Below are 25,368 nucleotides of genomic sequence, written 5' to 3'. Positions count from 1 at the left end.
GAGGGTTCAGTTGACATACATGGTGATCACATGCAATATGGCCTTTTCCTAAGTGCCTGAAGAAAGGACAATTAGTATAATCATAGCTGCTTCCAAGCCTTCAAAGTGAAAGGATCCCTGAAATGGCAATAGGTAGGAGGAGGGGGAAGGTGGCCAGGAAGACTTATGTCTACACAACCAGAACAAAAACCAGGGACATGGAGAGTATAACACTGAGACTGATTGATAAGTAGCAGAGTGCAGTGTTTACCTTTGGGAGAAAAACCCAGAGCTGTAAACATGCTGATATATGCTCGAGTCAGAAAAGAGGGACAGAAAGAGGTGAAGACCTTGGAAACAGATTAGAGAGGTGGGAAAACAGTTGGGTAGAGGGCCAGAGAAGCAGGTTGAAACAAGAATTTAGAGAGTCTTGAAAATGGAGAGCAATTCTGAACTGAAATTGCAATCAGGCCAGCAGAAATGATGGTAATCATATAGTCTTGGAGAGGAAATTATCGAGAAAGACAGAACTATGATAGCTGAAGCAGAGACTTATTAAGTCATGAGTACAGATCACAACAGAAAAAGTTAAACTAAAAATGAAACCGGGCAATGTTTCAGAGCTGGTAACAGGGTGATGTAATGATAACAACAACAAAAAAAAAAAGTCATAGAAACATGGATTTTTTCCAAGGGGACACTTCAGTATTTCAAACATTGATTAAAAACTTACAGAATAGCCAGGGGCCATGCTTGTCAGGACAGACATATTGGCAAACCAGGGAGAGATTTAAGGAGAGATCCGTATATTTATTTCAGTGGCTCTGTTCTACAGAGACCAGACAGTCTGTGTAATTAACAGTATTAACAAGCAGGCAAAAGACAAGGTAGGTAGGATTTAAAAGAATTAAAATTCCAGTTGTGGGAAAGGACCCATCTGCATGCCACAAACAAAAGAAATGAGTTGGTGTCAGCAGCCTCATTCCTGAATGTCTCTCTTCCAAGGCTGCTGTTTCCTGAATAATTTCAGAAAAGGATCACAAGAAAACATGAGTGATTTCTTACTGTTTTGTAAAGGGCTAGATGCTAATTAAGCACAGTTGAAGAAGAAAGGAAGCTACAAAGAATCAGCAAAGAGCATATTAAGCCACTTTGTTAGTGGACCTCTGTTTACTTGGAAGAGGAGAAAAAACAATGAAGGGACCTATGTATCACTTCCCAACAGATAATCCACATTTCTTAAGTGCCAAACCTCCACATTTCTTAAGTGATTAAGCTATGGCTCAGATATGCCAAATAAGCCAGTAGGAGCTAAATGGCAGCAACAAATAAAAAGCCTTTGATTCACATATTTCTCAATGGCTAAAAACAATGATACTGTTAGAAAAGAAGACACTGCTTAAACAAACAATTACAGTCTATAACTAGGCCATCACTGTCTACATGAACAATTACTGGCAAACAAGTTGTATCTTTCAAGGAAATATTTCTTATGGGATCTCATTACAAAAGAGTATAATTAAAAATATATTTGGAAATTGGATTTCTAAAGAAGAAAGAAAAGAAAATATGTGCTATGTCTTTACTTGGCAAAGGAGGTCATGAATATATTCAATACTCTATCTTTGTGTACAAAGTAGAAAATCCCATATTTTCTTCTGACTGCCCAGGGTCCTACAGTGTCTACAGTGCACAGAGATTTTGCTTCTGTTTAACAGATGTACTGGGACAGTTATCAGTTCCGTGTTATCAGAGCTAGGGCATCATGTAGCATCATTAAAAAGAATGATTTTATAAAATAGGTCAGTCAATACAAGATGGAGACGAAGAGCTAGGCTGAATTTCTTCTAGAGACTCAAATTTTCCTCCCTCTCTTTCAGGGAGTATGGTCTTTACCTAAATTTGAATTTGAATTTTATCATGCATTGCTGAAGTACTTCATAAAATGGTAGGTAATACTGTGAAAATGAGCAAGTGAGCTTATGCAATTAACAACAATGAGATTACATGAACAAATGAGATTTACCAGTAAGAGACTGATACAAAAAAATCTGCCAGAAATTAAGTGCTTTGAGCCAGGGAGAGACAGCACTAAGGTACTGACCAAGCTGCTGTAAGCTCTTCCAAATACAGTACAAGCTCATAGACAAAGAAAAAAAATTGAGTCACTAATCCTCCAAACCTTAGGCACAGCAGGTGGTACCTGGAACGCTAATGTCAGGCCATCCTATTGTAAGGCAGTTGAATGACATCAAGAGAAACTGGCCTCATGCAACCACCCAGGTGTGTGGCTGTAAAGCCTACTTAGCAGTACTAGTATGAAACAACAGGTTAAAAAACAATTTTCTTCAGAACTCTGAGATACTCTGAAGGAACCTCTTCAGGGTGAAGCTTTTTTACTGATGGATACTTTAGTGTAAGTCACTGCAATTCCTAATTGACTTCAGACATAATGATGTCTTCCAGGTTTGGATGCTTTGGTGATGTACCTAAAAATAAATGACCCTGGATTTTTAAACTGACTAAAAATGAAAAGTAATTTATCAAAAATTGGCTCAGTTCTTGTCTACTCTCATTTAAAGAGTTTAAACACACTGCTTACAGAAGAAATGTATACATAAAAAGGAAATTACAAGCGAAGGACAGTCCCATCGAAAATGTATTGGACAAGAACTGAGGGGATCTAGGCTAACTTCCCAGCTCTCCAGTAAATCCTCCAAGTCTGGGTGAAGCAGTCAGGGAGCCTGCGAGGCTCTGCCTGTGTTTCCTCATCACCACAAGAGCAGCGGATGTGCAAGAGACGCAGAACGGCTGGAGGCAGGCTAGTGTCCAGAAGCAGGAGAGCAGCATTCTTGTGGCACTGTGCCAGAGGTAATAAATGTTCAGCAGGGCTCCTTCCTTCAGCAAAGGTCTGCGGGACTGTGGCTATAATGCTTGGGAACCAAGCTGGTGAGCCTGCATTGGACTGCACCATACAGACTTTCCAGCCCAGGTCCCCGATAGCTTCAGGGACTCCGCTTTGTGCTCCACTGCACAAGGTAAACGTGCCCTCGGATTCCCAGCTGCTCAGCGGTAGCACTTCTGTATCATACTGGGATAATTTGATGACACATTTATTAACATCCATAAGACCGGATGCATGGAAGATGACTACCATATAAGCATAGAGACAACAGCCTAAAGGTTCAAAGCAAGTGAGTTTGACAGCTCCTGAATTCTGCCACTGCCCTGTTGGGAAGAACGCAGTTGGGACTGTCCTCAGGAATGGTCAGTGTAACAGGTGCTACCTTTGGGTTTCACACTCACATTTGTCTTACATCTGGCCTGAGGATAACCTCAAGCATAAAAGTCAGGACCAAGTAAAGATGAGAGTTGTAACGCCAGAGTACAGAGTGATGCCTGGTGGAATTTAATTTGGGTTTCAAATGAAAGCTCATTGGAGTGAAATGTCTGAGGAAGGCTCTCCACAGGCAGGTTCATAAGCAGCATGTGTGCTACAGGCAGGAGTTGTAATAGCAGACAACCTCCTGGAATTCTTTGTATATGGTGCAGAAAACTGTTGCTTTTCACATTTAAAATTACCACAGGAGTTAACACGTAGAAAAGGGAAAGGTGAAAGGAATAATGCCATCGCGAATGTTTAATTAATGACAATTGCCAGAAAAAGCTCTTCTTTTGCCAATAACAAATGGATGTCTAAAGCAGTTATTTCTCATTTTAAATACCTAATCTGATATTATATTTCACCTCAAAGAACTAAACGAGAAAAGAAGCTGTAATCTAATCATACCACAATCCAGGTGACATCTGTACTAGGCAGAATACTGTTGTTATTCTGCTGTCTAGTTGTTGCTGCTGAGAATGATGAAGTAGCGAAATTACATTTTCCCATTATTATTTCCAGACACTCTCTGGCAATGGTTTGTTGACTCTAATAAAGCTTCAGACCAAGCTGTCAGCAGAGGAAATGGCAGGAGGGGAGCAAGGAACTGCCTCCGCAACAATACATGAATCTAAAGTCTCAGTGATAGGTTGTGCATTTTCTGATAAAATTTAATGTGTGTGTTTCAGAATCTATCGTAAAGCTGCAGCTGAATTCTAGAGGGATAAATGAATTCTATCAAGTCACGGTGCTTAAGACTTTGACAAACATAAACATATTATGAAGGATTAAAGAGTCAGAATCCTTACCTGCTATAGTGTTGAGGAACATCAAGTATTCGAAGTTAGATATCTCCCGTCTCTGCCAGCGCTGAGTCATGTTGGAGGATTTATAAAGCTGTCGGGGAGTGGCCAGAGAGATTCTCCTAGGAAATACATTTAAAGAATGATTTTTTTTAAGATTCTCATTAAATGTTAAGATGTAGGGCAACATTATTAGTGTGATTAATTTCAGATTCTCTCAGAGGCTTTTTTATTTTGTTTAATGAAGTCAAGAATACACTATTACCCTTATTTGAGAAATTACTACAATTAAGATCTGTATTTTATTTTACCAGTACTACAACATTGTAATCACTCAAAATAATATATTTTGTGTTTTATTTTATTCTGAATCTGGTTAAAAGACTGGCAGGAAAACAAACTGCAGACCTCCTGGTGCCTGGCTTGTCCAGCAGGAATAAAAGAGGAATACCACTTCCTTGTTTCAAAAGCATGCATTGAGATAAGTTCATTAAGGTGAGTGAGTGATAGATTAAAGTGCCGTATATTTCCAGCACTGGGTTGAAGATATTTACTCCACAATTTGTGCACCTCCTCCATGGTCAGCTACCCATGATCCCCTTCCTATATCCCAGTGAGCTTTGAGCTTTCTATTTATAGGCTGGTTTCTGAAAGAAACAAGGTTTATTCAGTTATCTGCTCGCATGTCCATCTGCCTGTCTCTCCATAATAACTTCTGAATTGCATTTCATTCAAATTTGGAAAAGGAGTAGAAGCTTCTAAGATACTGAATTTCCACACATTTTCTAAATCTTACCTGACTGGATAAGGGAGAAAGAACCAAACTACTGTGCCGTGGAAGGGAAAAGCAGAAAGCTTCAGCTCTTCCATTTTCAATTTGACAACATCAAAATAACCAAATACCATGCACCAAGTTCTAAATTACCCATAGCATATAAAGTCCCCCGTTGGTAAAATATAAGGGACTAGATTCAGTCTAGACTAATGCATTAAATAAAAAACCTTGCAACAAGCAGAAATAGCTTTACTGCTCACGACACATTTCTAGACAAAATAGTCCTTGCTGAAAAAAAAGACAAGGATAATCTTTGGAAGGAGAAAAAATTAATCTCCTCAAATATTATTTTTTTTACAGAAACTTAAATCTTATAAATAGATCAAAATAGAGAAAATGTTTATACCTGTTAAAAAAGAGGATCTCTAATATGTACCTTATTCATGAATTTAAAGAATATATTTAGTATTTATATAGTTTGTCAAGAGTAAATAGGGACACCCAATGCTTCAGCTTTCAGCTGCACACTAAACACACTAGGTGCGCTATTTCTAGACTCTGAACGCTGAGTATTATCTTAAAATAAAGTTATATACAAGGTGTCAAATTGGGCAGCAATTACAAAAATGTGGACCATCTACTTCTAAAGATATATGTACGTACTCCTACACATGCACTAAACCCTATTTCCAGAGAAAGAATGATTGAAAAAGTATGTGATTGGAGTGTACAGCTATCACAAATATATGCCTGTCTTCTCAGTGTGTAGGTTGTCAATGTCTACCATACTTAGGCTTACAAATTGAACATACAAAAATGACCATGCAAGTGTAGGTACACTTCTTTAGTCTCTGTACCTACCCAAAACAGCAACACATAAGGTCTTGCCAGCTTGGCTAGCCCTATTTTATAGTAGACTCCAGGATGCCAATGGTAAATACACTTCACTAGTACAGAGAAGATGTTATAAAGATTTTTTTAAGTTTTTGTTATGCTTAATCTGAACAATTTATCTAAAGAATTATCTGAATGTAATCATACTTTATATTGCATTTTATAGGATAATAATTACTTTTACAGCTAAACTCTCAAAGACATTCCCAGGAAACTTGGACTAATGCTACACACATTAATAAATACAGGAAATAAAAATACTAAAGAGATCACTAAATTTACAAAGCATTTCTGTCACAGATTTTCTGTTCCTCCCATGATAAAAGAACATTTATGCATCAGTACAGCTTAGTAGCTGCTTTTGGACTTTACCCACAATCTCCCAGGGAGTCTCAAAAAATCTATAAACTGTCAAGTGCTGGACTTCACATTTGAATGCCCGATTTGAGCGAAGTCTACAGAAAATCAAAATAGACTAAAAAAGCTCCTTATTTACTCTAAGGTGTTTGAAAGATTTGCAGTTATTTCAGCAGAGACTGGAAAAAATTATGCACAATAAATTGGTTCCACACCTGCTTGTTTCAGTTAACACAGGAAGACCCACTGTTTTGTGTTTTGCTAAATCCACCCAACTTTGATCAAACCGTTTCTCTCCTTCGATATGCCATCATCAGCACAAATGAATGTGCTTCCTTTGCTTCTAGAGGACTGTGAAATACCTACTCAAAATGGAAACTGCAGAACATTCCCTGATGTACAAGGGGATGATCCAATTTTTCAAGTTTTATATGCTTTAAATATGTTTAGAAAACACTTCATAACATTCTGTTGAGGGAAGGGGTGTTATATATCCCATATGTGGAGCATGACCTGCCCCCTTTCACAATCCCTTCTAATTTAGTTAGCTACAATCCAATCTCATACAAAGAATCTTTAAATATCTTGTCAAAAATGTAGCACCTGTGTGATGTTTTGTATTGTGTTACTCCTGTTCAGAAAACAAAAAAAAACCTTGAGAAAGCCACTGGCTTCTGACAACTCATTGATACTTTTAATCAAAGCTCTAAGAGGGGTTTTACGCTTTGATGATATCAAATCTTAGCTTTCTGACTCCTCACCCTTCCCAAAATCCAACCTCTGCAACCAGCTATATTGAGATCTGGAAATGTATCACCCACAAGCTATTGATGTGGAATAAGTGGCAGAGCTGAGCTGACATTGAATATAATAACCATAACAGCCAAAATACGTTTTCTTTCAGCAATAACTTCATCATTTCTATTTCTTAGCTTTAATAACTGGAGTCATTGTTTTACTTAATGCATTAATAGCCCACAGAATTTCAGTGGAAGGTGCTAGCATATGTTTAGTGGGGAAGTATGATACTGTATCTTTTGCCAATTCATTGATCTCTATATGTTTATAAAACCATTGGGCAGCTCACAGTTAGTTTCTAAGCCATGATGTTACCCTCAATAAAAATGCATCAGTAAATTACACCTGAGGTGTTAGAACCCTAAAATGTGGTCTGCTAAAAGTGTAAAAATGCGGGCATTATTCCACCTGTGTAGAATCATATGGAGCTGTAGAAATAAGTTAAATAAAAGGCACAGTAGTGTCTGCCCAGTTGTATCATATGGCACGGTCATAAGGAAACGACAATCAATGCAACATGTCTAAGGAACACTGCAAATGCATTTATCAAAGACAGATGAATTTGATTACCAAATCAGACCAAACTCTTCAACATGTGACTAATTTTAAGGATGTAATTACTTCTTTGCAACATTAAGCACAGGCTTGAATGCTTTGTTGAATCAAAGCATTGAAAAGGCTGTTAGGAAAAGTAGCAAGAAGTCAAACTGGAGACTTGCTTAGAATGGCAGGTCTGTAAAAGTCTTGGGAAGAGATACCAGTTTGTCTGCTTCTAATCCTTTGTGCCATTAGAAGATCATAAATATTGCTTCTTCGTTCTGTTTCCTTCCATCTTTGTTAATCACAGGATTTCTCCATGAAAACAGAAATGCACTTAAAATCCATATACTGCATTAAAAATAATTTACTCCTTCAGAAGGTTTCCATTGTGAATGCAGTTCTTTATGATAATGTAATTAAATTTAGATGAAATATTTATCAAAGTAGTGTCAGAGAGGAAATGTTACTTACAAAAATAAAACTAAAGAACTTTTAATCAAAACAACCAGAAAGATCTGCTTTTGTTAAAATATTTTAAAGTACAGCTTAATCTGGGAGATTGGTCATAAAAAAGGATAAAAGTTTACTCAGCGTAGCAGCTCCTTTTGGTTACTCAGTGTAATTTCTCCATATGTTAGTTACACAAATAAGCATCATTTTAAAAATTAGCATTCCAGAGGGAACATATTCATAGGAATGGAAACTATATTCTAACATCAACAAAATATTAACTACAGAGCAGTTATAGAGCCAGATTTTCCCTCAGCTACTCCACTGCAATCCTACTGAAGACAATAAGGGTAAGTAGACAGAAAAAAAGGAAAAAACATGATTACGGGGTCTTTATTGTGCATAAATCATGACATGATTATGCAAGAACAAGAAAGGAAAAACTTCACTACCATATGCCAGATTTATTCTGAAGGCTAGCAAGCCCATTTTCGATTCAAATTGAATGTAATCAAAAAGATATGGAAATAACTGCATATAATATTGAAGCTTAAACTTTTCTAAATAATTATATATCAACAAACTTTTTCAGACAATTATTCACTGAATAATGCACAAAGGATATGAATTTCAAAAGTAAAAAATGTCACTATAGATATGAAATTCTGATTGAGAAATTTGCATTTTGTTTGTTCTAGAACAAGTGGCCATTTTTATTTCAGAAAAGAATACTATTACCTTCCATTTAGAGACAGCAATTCCTTTAATTTGAGTATTTGGAAGAGCAATGCAAATATTAATAAGATGCACCTTCCAAAGAAATGCCCGAAGTTCCCCTTGATCTTAGTGAAAACTTGAGAAATTTGGCAGTTTGCCTAAGAACTTCAGCACGTTCAGGAGATCAAGCCTTAGGCATCATGAGACTCTTCAGCTCATGACAGGGAATGATGTTCAGCTGGGAACAAAATAATTCTCCAGTCCTACAAATGCTTTGACACTTCAGAGTATTTCCACATTCTGCACTGGGATAAACCAAGGACAATATGAAGTTTTAGTTTGTAGGAAATGACTTAAAGAAAGAGAAAGACACATCCCAGACTTAATCATCCACTGATGATTAAGTAACTGGCTTTTGGCCAAGGCAGGCCAAATGGAGATCTGAGCCCAAAGCACCATATTTTGTGAATTTCCTGTGGTTTCCTAACTCACTTATATTTATTTATTCTTCTTTCATTTTGACCAGAAATTAATCCTAAACCTAAACATTTTTCACCAAACTTCTGCTGATACACCTTTAAAAACAATTTTAGGTCTGAATAGACATACCCAAACAAATAATAAAAAAAAAAAAAAAAAGGAAGGCAGGAGGCAGGAGATTTCCCCTCCAACTCACATGATTGTCTTACCCATCACTAAAATACAAATACTTTTACAGTATAGGATCTGACAATTCGCAGCCTTATTTCTGACCTTAGACTGATTTGATATTGATGTTGATAATAAAAACTTTACTTGTCTGTAGAATGTGAAAATCTCTAAAACTGAACCTCAGTTGTGGTTTTTCTTTTTTCAAAATATATAGCCTCCTTAATTTTGGAAACAGAAGAAGAAAAATTCATTATGCTAATGAATGGAAGAAATTTGGGAATTGCAAAATAGCCGCTATACTGATGAGCAATGAAGTAAAACCCACAGACTTTTACATAAAAAGCAAGTGAGAAGATATATATAAATGTGGATAACTGGCTAGCTGAAAAGGGTCACATAGACATAGTCCAGCTGGCTGGACAAAAATGCACATCGCTCTCAGCCTATCTGAAGTAAAGCAAAATACACTGTCTTTGGCTGTCCTTGTTACACAGTAACAGGAAGATTTTGGTGGGAAAAGAATGTTGCAGGTGGGAACAGAAAACTACAGAAGAGAAACTAGGGGCGGGCTTGGTATTTAGGCAACTAACCAATAATGAGCTTAACTTTTGTAATATGTATGAGCTAATTATAAGAAGGCATAAAAGGTGACTGTAAGGTACAATAAACGAAGTCTGCTGATCACTCATATTGAGTGACTGTGTCTTCCCTCCGTCGCGACATATAAAAGCAATAATTTTCACTCAGCAAACACAGAACGTAATCAAGTTTAGTTCCATGTCCCACATAACAATCACAGCAAGGATGAACGTTTGTCTACACATGTGTAAAACCTGACTGAAAACCAGACTTTGGAGAGATAAAGTGTAAGTTTCCTTCACTGAAAGGTACTTATTTCCTATAATTTAAAAAAAAAAAAAAAAACACCACCAAAACCACCCTTTTACTTCTGTTCCATAATAACAAGCCCCAAAGTCAGTAAAGGGCATTGTTTCTCAAACTAACCTTAAGGAAATCAAGAGTTTCGTGACAGGAATGATGCTTTAGTATTGATATATTTAAAGATATAATCTGTATAATATAATAAACACAAAATATACAAACTATTTTAATGAAATTACCTGGCTTGTGGCAAACCATAGCTGGTTCCTACTCCAACACGTGGTAAGCTGTACACAACCTTTTTCACTGTTGCTTGGTCAGGAAAATTAAACATAACAGAAGCTAAATGAGGAAGAGAAAATATGGACTAGTAAACCATCTGCAGAAGTCTGTTTCTCCACCTGCAATATATTTTTTTTAAATCCTCCTGGTCTTTTATTTGGGAAGAGAAGTCAGTCCCACTTTTGCCCTCCCAGGGGATCCAGGTTAGAACAGAAATTCCTGGCATACTTCACATCTATGTATCATCAGCTGGCTAATGTTTTGGCACCAACTCTCCCATTTTGCAGAAGACCTGAGTGTGGCATCCTCCAGAGGAACCAGAGCTTACCATTAACCCGTATAACCTTTTATCAGGCTGGGAAGCTGTTCAGTAGTTTGCATGGCATTTATCTTCTAACTGGTGCATTAAAACATACAGGACCAGAAATTGTTTAATTCCCTCTCCAGCTGAAATCTAAACTTACATCAGAGCTCCTCAGGGCAAAAGGCTACTGACACACCTCACCAAGCACTGAACTCGGAATCAGAGTAGCACATACAGAAAACTGAGTGGATCCATTTATTGATCTGCTCCTTTTCACTTTACCTCAGTTTATAATTAGAAAAGGAAATGTCCTGTTAGATATTTCACTAAAATATTTACAGAAAATGGAAGAGAGGGGTGAGATCAAAAAAGCAAACTTCCTATCAGACACTTGAATGTACTAACTGCAATGATCTGTTTTTATTAATAAATCTCACTGCTGCATGGAAAGCAGTGAGATTGATTTATGTGATTGATTTTAATGCAAAATGCAATGAATACATGCAAAAGTAAGCATTATTGAACACAAACATAAGCACTTTATCAAAGAAAGCACAGAGTTTAAATTTAAGATTAATAAAGTAACAGAAAATAACTACTAGCACATTTTTATGCAACAAAATAAACAAAGACATACTTCTGTTTGCCATAAACACTTCCAAAGCTGTGTTCTGGAGAAGATAACGTCTTGAGAAAACAGCCCGAATCTCACTGAACATCCATTTTCCATGAAGGCCTTCTGTATAGGCGAGGACCTTCAAAGAAAGTCAAGGTGACAACTATTAGCCGGAGTTTTTCGTTAAAATATTGCATAAGAACATAGTAAATTTTAGCCATCAGTGAAGTACAGTTAATTGTATCTCTTTAACAAGTAAAAAACATGCATTAAAACATGAATTTCAATGTTTTTAAAAAATGCAATGAAGTACAGCTGTTAGAAGAATATCAGTAAGTACCATAATCTGATACTGCTAAGGTCAACTTATTTTTCCTAAAAAACCCTCAAGCTCTACAAGCAAGCACAAGGTAACAGACACGGTTGCAGTTATGCTTAGCTGTACTCTTTTCCAGCAGTGTGCATGACACAGTTGTCAGTTATGTATCGGATAACAGATTTACTTCTGTGGCAAAAGTACTGTGCAAAGTACAACCAAATCATATAATGTGCTATTCACATCCATTTCGGAGTCATAAAATAGAACTTCCTCCATTCCATTAATAAGTACAGGAATTAGCTAGAACACCATGTTGGCACAATAACTCTTCTAAAGTTGGGCACATCCAATATAATAAACCATGAAGAAAATTTAACAAGTTGTATTTTTGCATTTGAAAATTAATATGAAAATCTTTTAAAATTAAATAATTAAAAATTAGCATTGCTTTTACAATTTGTCAGTTTCTCAATTGAAGGTGATGGTCTAAGACTAGATATAAATACCTAAATAATGTTTTTCACTGTTCTGGATGTTCAGGAAAACAAACAAAAAAGACACAACGTAATTAGATATTGGCTTTATTAACTTATCTCATCTGCGAATTATCATTCCAGCAGTATTATGCATTTAGAACAACCCTATTCCAATCCTTCTCATCAGCTGGAAGGCTGCTTTCAGCCCTCCACCTCTGGTCGGGTGGGCTCTGCCCATTGCTGAGACTCTGACATTTCATCCTATAGGGAGTCAGTTGGTTGCGATGGGGACCGTCCCCTCCCTACACCCAACTGCATTTCCCCGGCTATGTAGACTGTGCCTTTCCCTAGGCTGCAGCTACTAAGAGCTACAGCCTCAGTGAAACAAAGAAACACAATGAACACCTTCACTAAAGCGAAATGCAAAAAGTGGGTTTCAGACCAGAGAGACTGAATTTCTCTGTTCTCCACAAGGTACATAAAAACTGTTGATATACCAGCTTGCGGTGCTTTACTCACTCAGTTGAGGTCTTTGCTTTTTGTAATCAGGACCTCCCCCAACTTCTGAACAGGGAAATGTTGGGGAGACCATATGTTGCTGCTGTCAACGATCCTTCATGCTGAAGGTAATGGAAATTGTATTCCTTCAGTTTTTTTCTCCAAAGTAACTTCAAGTTAGTAACATGTCTTCATCTATGAAAAAGCTAATTTAAGTTTGTAGACTTGGTGTTAGAAGAGCCCCATGGTTTTTTGCTAATTTGTTCGCCATAACTTTTTTCTCATAGCTATGATGGGTCTGTTTCAGAGATGACGGTAACAGCAACAACACAAATATTCAACACACATTGAAGAGCATTGAACACACAATGAAGAGCATTGAAATGTTAGTTCTGTCCTTGATGGAAACTGGACAGAGGAACACGCCGAGTCCCCTGTGCCGTCTACATGAGACGTTACAGACAAGACTAAGCAACACTGCGGCTGATGGCACTGTTTCGTTCACCCCAGCTCTACACTAACTAAACACAGCCCTGAAGGAAGGAGCTTGATTTCTTTGGAGGTCCCCCAGACACACACAAGAGACTATATGCCCCCTCCTTTCAGTCACAGGCCAGCTGTGGCATTACTAGCTTATACGCTAATTCCTGCAACGGTCAAAAATCTGCACCTTATTTTTACTTCGAACTCTGTTGACTTCAGCTTCTAGCCACTAGATCTGGTGACACCTTTGTCTGCGAGATTAGAGACTCTTCTAGTAACAGATAACCTTTCCTTGTGTCGGTAATTACAGACTGTGATCCAGTTACTGCTTAGCTTTCCCCTTGATAAGGTAAATAAACCAAAATTTCTTTCAGTCTTTCATTGAGATCAGATGCTAGGATACAGCTGGTATCATGTATGTGAAATTCAGATGGTTAAGAACAATGTCTGTGAAGATTTCAGCACCCTCCTGCTCTGAATGTGTTCTGCTGCTATCTGATACATAATTTTTGTAAATACACAGGTTGTTAAGATACACAGAGGAAACAGGGAGGAAAACACTCAAGTTTAAAAAGCTAAAAGATGAGAACAGTCTCCCAGGCAGAAGAGTTTGAAATGTATATAGCAGTAACCAGACCTACAGCAGCCAGCAGATTTGTCAAAGAATTAGGTCCTTGACAAAACAGCATGCTTCAGGAATTCAGTTTTTGTTTCAGAAATGTTTCCAGTTGTCCTTTTTTTTTTTTTTTTCTAAAGGAAAGCATTTAATACTGACTATAACCTATGTATTAACATTTTAGATGATTCACAGTGATATATTTACAATGTCTTGATCTATACCATAGATTAGTTATTATAGTTCAACACTAAAAGCACATTGTGTACTAACAATACGTTTGTTGCCTTTTTCTCCCTCCTCTTCTTACTCAAGTATAAAAGAGTCGTAAGTTCACAGAGGTACATTCACCCCACCAAGAAATTAATGACTTAAGATAGCACACCAGTAAGGCAGTAGAAAGGATAGGAAATCAGAGGAAAGGAAGGAGTCTATAATTCAATTACTGTCCTCGATTACACTCTTCTTAACTGTCTATTAGTCCTACAAATATCAGATTATCATGTCAATATCAAATCATCTCAATTATTTCAGTATTTCTGCTGTATTGTTTTCCTGTCCAAGATATGCCACCCATTTTTGTCATCCTCCATACCATTCATCTAACACCATTTTCAAGCGATTCATTAAACCTTCCATTATTAGGCATCTACAGTTTACAGCAGAAATTACTGACATTGTTGGAGGATTCTTTCTTGTGGTAACAAGAGCCAAAACAAAGTAATTTCATTTTTCTGAATTTGAATCCTTTAAAAGGTTTATACTTTTTTCTTTTCTTCCAGAATAATTTTTAGCATTTCACTTTCTTGTATCACATGAATGAAGGTCTGGCTATTTTACATTTTTTACAGACTGCATGTATTGCATATTTCATTATTCATGGAAATAACCACTCTGTTCACCAAAAGACACTGACATTATGTTATCTAGTTATCTGAAGCCAAAATTACCATGTGCTCCATCCAATATTTAGTTGTTTATATTTAAAGTCAGTGCTTGTTATTTTGATAGTTTTATGAGGTTTTCTCTTAAAAGCAGTCATGGAGACTTTTTGTTGTAGGCATTTCTTAACAGCTGAATCTTCATGACTGAGCACAGAATTCTAGATATGTCTAAATAATCCGTTTTAAATAAACTAAAAAACAACCAGCCAACTAACAATGTCTGCATTTGAACTGAGCACACTTTTCAATATTAGTATCAGCTGCAACTGTTTGGTTTAAACCTCACTTCTCTTAGTAAAACCCTTTCACTTACTCAGAAATATGGGTATGTTTTAAATATAGTAATGGGTCCGCTGGCCAGCAGACAGATCAAGAATAAAAATTTGCTAGCATGCATTGCACTAAGATGAAGCTGTCATCCTAACAGAGGAATAAGAAGTCTGTAAATCTCAGGGTTCTCTAATATAGAAAAACATCTATTGGTGACACTTACTTAGATTTGATTAGTAAAGCAGCGTGGGAAGTTCAGAAGAAAAGCAGAACCATTACTGAAGTGCTTTCCTGCTTGGCTCAAATATGAAGGCTCCATTATTTTAATTGTATTTCTGATGTAATCAAGATCTATCCTTTTTTCTTTTTTTTTCTTTCAATTAAGAGTCAAGACATTTTTAATCATAAACCTACTTCAGTAATTATTCAATTATTGATAATGAATTAACTGTTATTTAATTAATATTAAAAAATAGAATTTTGAAGTATTGCATTAACCAGAAGACCAGAAATACTAGTTTCCATTCTGCTAGAATCCCTGATAGATTATTCCCACAGGAGAAACACTTTAGCATAGAGGCTTATTTTTGCTGCTTTATACCATTTTTTGGTATCTCATAGCCCCAGGCACAGCACACAGAAGAATATTCTGGCCCTTTTCTTTTGATTATTGCTGCTGGAATTGAAATAATCACAAAATCAGGTACTATAAAGATATCGAGGAAAGCAGCCTGTACAAGTCGTAGCTATTCTCAGTTGGTTTTGTAACTTTATGTAAGTTGTAACTTTATGGTAAGAACAGTCACTTCTCCAGCCTGCTGTAAAGAATTGTTGCTTATTGCTCAATATTTCCTTTTTTTAAAATAGCCCTTTGGTGTGATTCATTAACACCTATGTATGTGAATTTAATCTACTGTTTTCAGGGGAAATTCATCATTTGTCTTTTGGAACCATATTTCTGTTTCAGGGTATTTTAACTCTAACCTGATTCCTCAATGAATGTATCAATTCATACTTTATATCTAGTGCAAAATACATGCAATCATTAACATGTAATATAACTTTGTTGTTGGGGGTTGTGGGTTTGGGGTTTTTTTATTATTATTATTTTCAAAGCACTTATTTCCCTCATTATTCCTTACCTCCTATACTAATAATGTCAAACCAATAATGTAGTAAGGGACTTGCGTTCCTTGCATTTATGTACAGTAGAACTGGTTCATTTTTTGCTGCATTTCCACAAATACATTCCAAAGATCCTGTAGATTTTTTTTCCCCAAGTCTGAAAATGATCCTCAGAGTCATGTTTTCTGAATAAAATGGCCATTTCCTGAAATTAAATGTATTTTTTTCCTTTATCAATGACCAGAATGGCTTCCAAGAATACTGTAATTTTGGTACAGATTTTTTCATTTTATAAAGATAGTTTTATCCAGTGCTTAAGTGTAGCTACTATTATCTTTAACCTTGACACCACTATTTTAGTTAGAATATTAAACAAAAGAGCTCTGGTGCATCCTTAGTTTAGACATCAAAATCCCATCTGTCTGTTAGATGGCTCTGTTACACAGCAAAACAGGGTATTATCTTTAACATGTGGTACTTATTTCCTTTTTCCTCTAGAGATGCAAGAAGCTTCTATGAATTAATCCTTTTCCCTCCTTCTAAGTTTACCCCTCCTACTTCTTCAACTTTTAATATCTTATATTTGAAAAAGTATTTGCTCTGCATTTGAACAGATTTGTCTTGACTGAGCAAAGTCTAGTGAGATGCTGTTGCATCTTGGTAGCCCAACCCAAAGCAACTCTTCATCATTTTATTTGATTCAAAGACTTAGAGATACACACTTAAAAGCACTTAGAAGATATGCTTAGAAGTATATTCCCAATCTGTCCCTCCAGCAGTCAAATAACCCTAATAAATTTTCCTGGTGTCTCTATTTTCCAGTGGTTTAACTGTCCTGAATTATATGTCCAGTGCTACGCTTTTCACCACACTCAGAGTACCTTCCTCAACACTGGAAATTATAGTTACAACTATTTTATTTATGCACTAACTATATACTGTACCTTTTTTGACTGTTGGTTTTGTGTTTTTTTTTAAACTAAGCTTGCAAAATTGTGTTTCTTCCAATACAAAATAATCCCTTGTCATCCACATAGACAGTGGTCCTTTAATTTGAATAGGATTCTTGTTTGTATTTCATTCTTCATTCACCATCACCAACTTTTGGAAGACAGATTACCTGCTAGAGCCAACTATGAGTCTATCTTATGTGTCCCAACCTTGAACAAAAGACATGAAGAAGAAATCTTGGTTCCTTTCAATTACCCTGCAGTCCCTACACCTACATTATCAAAATGAACAAAAGTAAAATAGCCTTGGTATTCCAGGTTTCCAGGGCAGGACCTTGCATATAGTTTCTCATGACAGACTTTTCTGTGAATGCAGTTGCCAAGGAGAGAAGAGAAACTCTCTAAAGCTCCCTCGTCCATCCTTGTCAAATGAATATTTAATATTCCCTAAGGTTGAGAAAGTGTTTTTTTACAATGAAATTCTGCTGTAAACTTAAAAAAAATAAAATATATTTTTGTTAGTCTGACACTACCCTCCTGAAAAATAACCAAACACAGTTGTGACGGACATGAATTATTCAAAAGGTTCTGCTTGGGCCTTTTGCCTCCTACTTTCTGGTGGAAACTATATCCTGCTTTTCATATAAAGTGAGCTAGGGGTCCATAATGGAAAAGCTAAAATCTAAATCTGTGGTTACCTCATCTTTTTTTGTCTAAGAATAGGCAGGAAAGAAAAAAACCAAAGATGCCAAGGAAGGGAAGAAAAAAGAAATTATCACTGTGGGAAAAGCTACACTATATCACTTTATAGTGATACGTGAAACAGCAAGCAAGAGTATGCTTCAGTCACAAAGCAGCATTTGATTTCATACTAACCATTTCATAACAGCCTGGTAACCATAAAATTAATGGAACTTAACTGATACGTTCCCTACATCAGGGTCTTACGGGATGCTTCCAAATTTGCAACCTCAGCACTTAGAAGAAGATGCCTGCCAATAAAGCACGGAGTACTTCACAAAAACAAATCACAGTGAATATATATCTTCAATCACAGTGCTGTCTAGAGCCAGCTACAGAAGTGTGCTTAAGCACCTGACCCAGGTACACAATAAGCATTCATAAAATAGTTTAGCATTATTGTACACTTTTAGAGCTTAGAAACGCATGAAAATTATTACTAAAATCATTCTCTCCTGTCAGGGCTTTGGATTTCCCTTTTTCAGGTGTTTGCTAGCATCACCATTTGCTTCAAGGAAAATGCAAAATTCTGAATGCAGATCTTCCTAGGTTAAAAAAAATGGTTTCCATGCACATACAGCAATCTTCCTTCTCCAGAACCATCTAACAACAAGGAGTTCACTTACAAGTACGTGGCAGACTGCATGATTGCTTTACATATTCTAAAGACGCTTCTAAAATTTTACCAAATATCACATTATCATTTTTTCTTTGCATGCTATGGTCTAGTAAAACATTCTCAATTTCTCTTTATATTAAGGTCTCCTTTTGCCTTCCTTATAACATGCATCTGTGTAAAAAAGTGTCTTTATTTGTAAGCCTTAAAAGCTTTCCTCCAAGGGTCTCTTGTGATCCTATGCTCTCCAGGATGAGCTGAGGATTATGTGCCATTATAATATCTCCATTCACATCAGTTTTAAAAATCTTTTTTAGAACTTTTTTTTAGAATAAATATTGGCACTCCTACTTCATTTTTCTCCTCCTCTTCAGGGATCTAAAAAATGCAGATATTATTTTTGTGGGTTTGAGCTTTACTTCCTTGCCAAATTTTCTCAGCTTATACTTCTACTTCCAATGTTTTTTTAAGCTTTCAGGAGGCCCCTTGTCTTGAAACACAAGGTTCTGTTCACCCCAACCTTTTCGAAGTTTGATCCCTCTGGCCAGCACACTGCTTCGGTACCCATTAAAACAATGCCCATGCAGCTGACAGCAACTGACGCTCTTATTCCCACGTTCGTTTTCAGTCATCTGAAAAATTATTTTAAGTTGGCCCATTTTCAGCTTATTTTCCTCTTTTCATTGGTAAAATGGTTTTGCATGTTATGATTTTGTGTTTGAGGAAAGTAATGGAAAGGATACGGGGATTTCTCGAGAAGCAGCTGCAGTAAGGTTATTAAAGCAAAAAAGCCCTGCTCCTAGATAGAGAAACACTGCTGCTAAATGTTAACATCCGGATCAAAGTAATCCAAAGAGAGCATCTTACGTACTCTAAATGCATTTTTTCTAACTCTGCTTTTGTAAAACACCAATGCCTAGTTTTAAATACAAGGAAAAGTGCTACTGACATGGGGAAATATTACTTTTGTGAAAACAGAATTCTGAATAACAGTTATTTTTATCATTTATTTGATGGAGTTACACATCTGTGCGCCTTTGTGTAGTTTCCCCTCCTATGAAATGTGCAAACAAATGGTCAATTCAGGTGATTCCTGAAATGCCGGGAATGGACTGAAGTTCCTGGGGAGAATAGCATCAGGTAGAGGCAGCGGATTTAGACATTACCACCTGAGAAAAGGTAGGCAGAGGCCTTTTTCAAGCTCTACTTCCAAACTAAATTCCAACAGTTATTGTCTTAAGCAGAAGTTTCAGCCAATTTAACAATTCTAAAAGTGGGAATAAAGCTGATGGCACCAGCACGTGCAGAGGAGCAGAAGATAAATACATTCGAGTCCAGTGCCATAGAAAGCCATGTTAGAGTACAGCCCAACTCAAAACACAGAGGCTGAGGAAACAAATACTGGGGCAAAATCTGAAGAAGAGAGAAGCTCAATTAGTTCTAGTTAGCAGCAGGATTGAAGCAGATTGTGTCTGTTACCTCATGAGGATTAAGATGATTTTGTGTTGACTTTGGCAAAAACGGGATGTCAGGCTCAAATCTAGTTAGAAATCGTAACAGAACTGCTGTTTCTGTTCTCACTCTACACCTTGTGCTTAGACATTAATCCGAACAGGCAATCTCAGTACTTACACTCACACTCTTCTGAGCAATTCTGCCCCAGCACCACACTCAGTGAAATGCAATCAAATTATTTCAATCAGAACTGTGCAAATTACATTTTCAGTTGAGCAGACAAGACAAAAAAAGACATAAAATTGGTATGACCTGACCAAACCTAGAACTTTTTTTCAGGATTGAAAATGGAGAGCTTGTCTGCCTGTCAGCTGGTTTATTCTGGGCTGCCTTAGCACAACTAATAGAAAGAAAGGACTTGTAATATTCAGAAATCTGGGGAGAAGACAGTGCTGATAAATGCTTACAACTTGAAACCAAAGCTGGATATTTATTAATTAAATAGTTGCTTGGCAGAAAAATGCAGTTTTATTCAACTTGAAATACTGATGGATTTGACAGATTTTGTGAGAGTTTGAGCTGAGAGAAGTTGCAGAACTGGATTCAAACACCAGCATGAAAACAAACAAGTTCTCTGTTGCCTAAAGTGAGAAGCTGGAATAGGCACTCAGATTCAGTTTCCTTCTACCTGAAAGGTATATGAGCCCAAATAACATCCTTCCCCAACAGTGTTGTCTGCTCCACCCCACCGCTGTGCTCCCAGTGAGCCTCTCACAGCTGGATCAGGGCTCCTTACTGGTCCAGGTTGGACAGTGCATGTGGGAGTTGCATTACCTGCGTGCTGGCCCAAGGAAAGGCAGCAGCAAGCAGCTCACCGCAAGCTCCTACATGTGTGTGATGGATTCAGCAATAGAAAGAGAAGCTCTCTGGCTCCTGCCACGTTTGCAGGGATTACAAAGCAAGCATTGTTTGCTGGTCATAGTTTACCAGCATACAAGGCAACCTGCTCCCTTCAAACATAGGAAAGAAGTGAAACAACTCCCCAGTTTCCAGGTAAGCATGTTGACATCCAGTTATTAGGAAGGACTAGGAGAAACTCAAGTTCTTCTATACTCAAACTGTGTCTTCGGGTACTCATTTCATCCTCGTGTATTAGTTTTTCCCTTGCACTAAGGATAAGTGATTCAATCAAGTTTTAGGACTCTGCAAAAGCAAAAACTGTAGGAATAGTTTGAATAATAAAGAACGTATGTATGGTATCCACAAGTCTGATGGGAATGAACACAAGAATAAAGCCATCATAAAATCCTCAGGATCTTTTTTATTTTTTTAAACTTGCATACCAATCTATTTATTCAAAAACACAATGTAATAAAAAATGTCTAAAAGCTCAAATTAACCATGATGTAAATCCTTAACACTATAATAACTGAAGGCACTATAACTGGTATTAAAAGTTTAAATATTGAGTTTTGTTGAACATTACCCATTTCCTACCAAATGACAGGTAGAAAGATAGGTTTATGTCCCTCTTTTCATAGATGTGAACTCCATGTCATACAGATGATATGTGCAAACATCTTGGATTTTAAGTTTCTCATTTGATTTATTCAGTGCAGAACACATATGATCTAAGGTCTACAAAATAAAGACATTTTTTCTATTAGAGAGCTTAATTTTTTTAAGTTTCTGTTCCTATATAAGATTAACAACAAAACATTACTGGTTTATGATCAATCTTATATACAAAAGCTGTTTCATCAATCCTGACATTTGGAAATATAATTGGAGGAATTTCTACTGCTGAAATTTTAGCAGTAAGTTTAAGATTTATTTTTATAAGCAAAAAGAAATAGATTGAATTGTAAAGTGATAGATACTATAAATTTACAACAGCCTTGCCATCTCCGAACTTTCTGTATTACAGTTTGGAACAGACAAGCATAATCCTCAAGAAATTCAAAATTCTACAGCTGCCACATGCTTCATTGTGCCAAAAAGTGTTGTGTCTGGAGCACTAGTGACTCCTGGAAGTCAGTTTGCTTGGTGGTGGAATTTAATGCAGATTCAGGGCTACTCTATGTTATGTCATCTTCTAATGTCTCCAAAGAACAACTACACTGCCTATGAGTTATGGTGTGCACAACCAAAATATCTTCATCTTTGTAATATATTGCCATACCAACTGATTCTTTATTAACCTATTTAAGATGAGCTTAAGATGAGGGGGGTTTTGCACTGCTGGGAAAGACAAGGAATTATAGCACTGGGAAAAACACAATCCACAGCTCCAATAGCAACCAAAATTCTACTATACTTTTTATTATTATATATGGAACATTATCTCATGTTACTAAGTCTGTACAAAGAAAGGATAGCAACGTTTCTTCTGAGAATTTTAACTTGGAATGCTTGCAAACTGCCTGCTGTAACTAAATAATAATTTCATTAGCTTGCATCTCATTTCATTTATTTTGCTTCAATATTACAAAGTACCAATGCATTCTATACTTGCTTTAAGAATTTTTTGCTTTACTTCATCAGATACAGTAATTAAGCACTAAAAAATGAATCTACACAAAACAGAAAAACTGCAAAAATCAACATGTATCAAATGTAATCTGTATATAGAAGCTCCATAAGTGATTTTCATATTTATTTCAATAACTGGAACCACATTTACACAATATTTTTATTATGTGCATTCTGTATATTCTAGGTGTACTTTCACATAGTTAACTATCAGCTTATTAAATTTGAACAATGTAAAGATCAAAATTATAGATAAGTAGAACTTTTTTTTGGGTCTAATCCTTTACAAAAAGTCTCATGAAAACTAGGAGGAATATTAAGAGTCTACTCAGCCGGCTACCAAAAATGGATTCTGGGGTATACATATAGTCTTCTGACGTCTGCAATAACTAGGGGAAAAAGTGCTATAGCAGATTTAATATACAGGTCCCTCTGCTTTGGATTTCTAGCCAACTGGAATGCAAACCTGCATGTCATAAATTTGGGCATACTCATAGGCTTTCCTGTGGTGAACTCTAGGTTCCCAGTATGAAATTACTGCAACAACTGTCAGCATGTAGAGATATTTTGTGTGAATGTGTCTCTGTTTTTATCCACTACAAGCTGCTCCACCACAGAAGGTATTTAGATTTTATGGACTTCTGGGTACTATGCAACTATGAAAAAGTATGCCAACCCCAGCCAAAGAGGGTTACCTCATATAGCCTCAATTAATTTATTCTTAGCATTTGTTTAATTAAAAGAAATTATTAATAACATGGAATTTACTTCAAGCGTTACAAAGATATTTCATATTTCCACTTTTTAAAAACTGACTACAACAGCCAACTATTCAGATTCTCCTATTAATCTAAATTCTTACCTTTCTTTTATGTGGGTAACAAGTTAATTGCTTTAGTAGACAACAAACCCTATTAACTTGTATAGACAGATTACTGCCTGTACCGTGATCGGCTCCATTATTACTGCCATTAAGTCTGGATTTGGTGCATATCACATTCCTTCTAAAGAATACAAGCATCCTACGTAATAGTCTATCTCTGATAAGACTCAATTTTGCAAGATGCATCTTTTCTTTGGAGCCAGGTATCCTAACTCCTACTGTTTGGAGTAGAAGCTGAGAGTACTAAGCAAGAGAGCTCAGCATCTTGCAAATATGCTTCTTTCATTGAAAGCCAAGAAAGTCAGATATCAAGAGAAGAAGAAAGAAAAAAAGAGAGGGGATGGGGGGTGGGGAGTGGAAGGAAAGGAATTAAAAGCCATGAAAATGCATCACATTAAAATGCATCTTAGTTCTGTAACTTGCAATGATGTCCAATGTACATTGAAATATTGGAAAATATACAGTGATGCTGTTTTGTTTTATTATTATGAGTTTCTGTCATTTTAGATGTTTTCTAAGTTTGGATGTATACACATTTGTGAGAGAAAAAGAAAATGGTACAAAATGATCATATAGTTTAATTAAATGAAGTAATCGTAAGAGATTTTAATTCAACAGTTCAAAAGTTTACAGTCACAGAATCTCCCCACTGTGCAAAAAACAGAGATAAGTCTGCTAATTGTTACATGAATATTTTTGGCTATTATACACAAAAAAAAAACCCCAAAAACCAGAACAGCCTTACTTGTAAGTCTACAATAAAATATTTGCTATTCCTCATTTACATTAAAGGGAATTAAAGATGAAACCAAGCTAAAATAAGTCCCCACTCAACTTTTTAGCACAAGGACAGGTTACTTTTAGAGCAGTCTTAGAAAATCCAACGTATGACATGTGACTGTTGCAAACTAATCCTCACTCTGCTTCTACTTCTTTCTATGAACTGCAATGCAAGGTCCAATAGACAGCCTCAGATGCGTCTCAGGTCCAGTACATGCTTTTCAAACTTAATCAAGGGAATATAGAAATGTATATAAAAAGATGAAAGTGTCTTTGCCTTTATACGTATTGGGAGAAAAAAAAAAAAAAGTAGTAGTAGTAAAAAGCTGGGGGAAAAAAAAGTGAGATGTTTCATAGGGGAAGGTTAAGTCTGATGCTAATGCTTATTTAAAATGGTGACAGTCTGGAGTAGTGAAGCCTTGCTGGGCTGCTTTAATTTCTCCCTGGAATAGCTCTCTCCCAACCTTCGGCAGCACATCAAAGTCTCTGGAGCTCAATTAAAATTGGATTATATTGAAATGCTCTATCTATGGAACTGTGTGCTCACTAACACTTTTCTTTCAGTAATACTCCAGATGACAGTTGCCCATCCCAATTTAAACAGTTGTCATAGAGACCATGAACTAAAGCAGCAGTAACTAACAATACAAAGGAAAGGTAAGTGGTAGGATTTCTGTGAATGAAGGGCTTGGTTTCCAGCCGCAGTGCTCACACTGCAAGCAGCTAAACGCAGAAAACATAAAAGGCTGTAATACTCTCCACAATCCGAAGCAGCAGGGCAAAGTAAGCAAAAGAGTAAATATTTCTAGCTACTGGGGAAAAAAAGGGAAAAAGTGTTTTACACACCAGCATGTTGTAGCTACCTGAAATGTCCAGAATCAAGTGACACTCCCTAAGAAAAACAGCAGGTAACCCTGGATCAAAACTACAGTTACTAGTCCATAAATTAAAGGCATTGATAGGTACATTATAACTGCAATAGAAAAAAAAAATGAGGTATGAAGTGTTTCCCTCTTTTCAAAAATATTTTATAGAAGATTTTTTTTTAATTATAGATGATGTCCATATCCTTTGTCTTTATGACAAAAACCTAAAGTGAAGATCTGATACAAACCTCTAGGAAACTCGCTGTAATGTTAACTAAATGTGCTCAATGTGCCTAATGCTTTCAAATTGTTTTATTATTGGTTTATAACCTATAACCATGTAGATTTTTGATGTACTGCACCAAAGCCTGACAATACCACTGG

General features: G+C 36.4%; 1 protein-coding gene across 3 annotated transcripts in view; it reads right to left on the bottom strand.

Moving 5' to 3' along the window:
* NBEA (neurobeachin) overlaps window positions 1-25,368 on the bottom strand; it is a 510,084-nt gene that overhangs the window by 90,562 nt on the left and 394,154 nt on the right. For all 3 annotated transcript variants that reach the window (XM_055702674.1, XM_055702673.1, XM_027815633.2), the window contains 3 exons: window positions 11,452-11,569; window positions 10,468-10,570; window positions 4,171-4,286 (listed from right to left, as the gene is read on the bottom strand). In XM_055702674.1, coding sequence (XP_055558649.1) covers window positions 4,171-4,286; window positions 10,468-10,570; window positions 11,452-11,569 — 337 coding nt within the window. The remainder of the gene's footprint in view (window positions 1-4,170; window positions 4,287-10,467; window positions 10,571-11,451; window positions 11,570-25,368) is intronic.

The sequence above is a fragment of the Falco cherrug genome, chromosome 2, assembly GCF_023634085.1.
Source record: "Falco cherrug isolate bFalChe1 chromosome 2, bFalChe1.pri, whole genome shotgun sequence".
Classification (NCBI taxonomy): Eukaryota; Metazoa; Chordata; class Aves; order Falconiformes; family Falconidae; genus Falco; species Falco cherrug.
The sequence above is the reverse complement of the archived record's forward strand: the minus strand, read 5'-3'. Positions and strand labels throughout refer to the sequence as shown.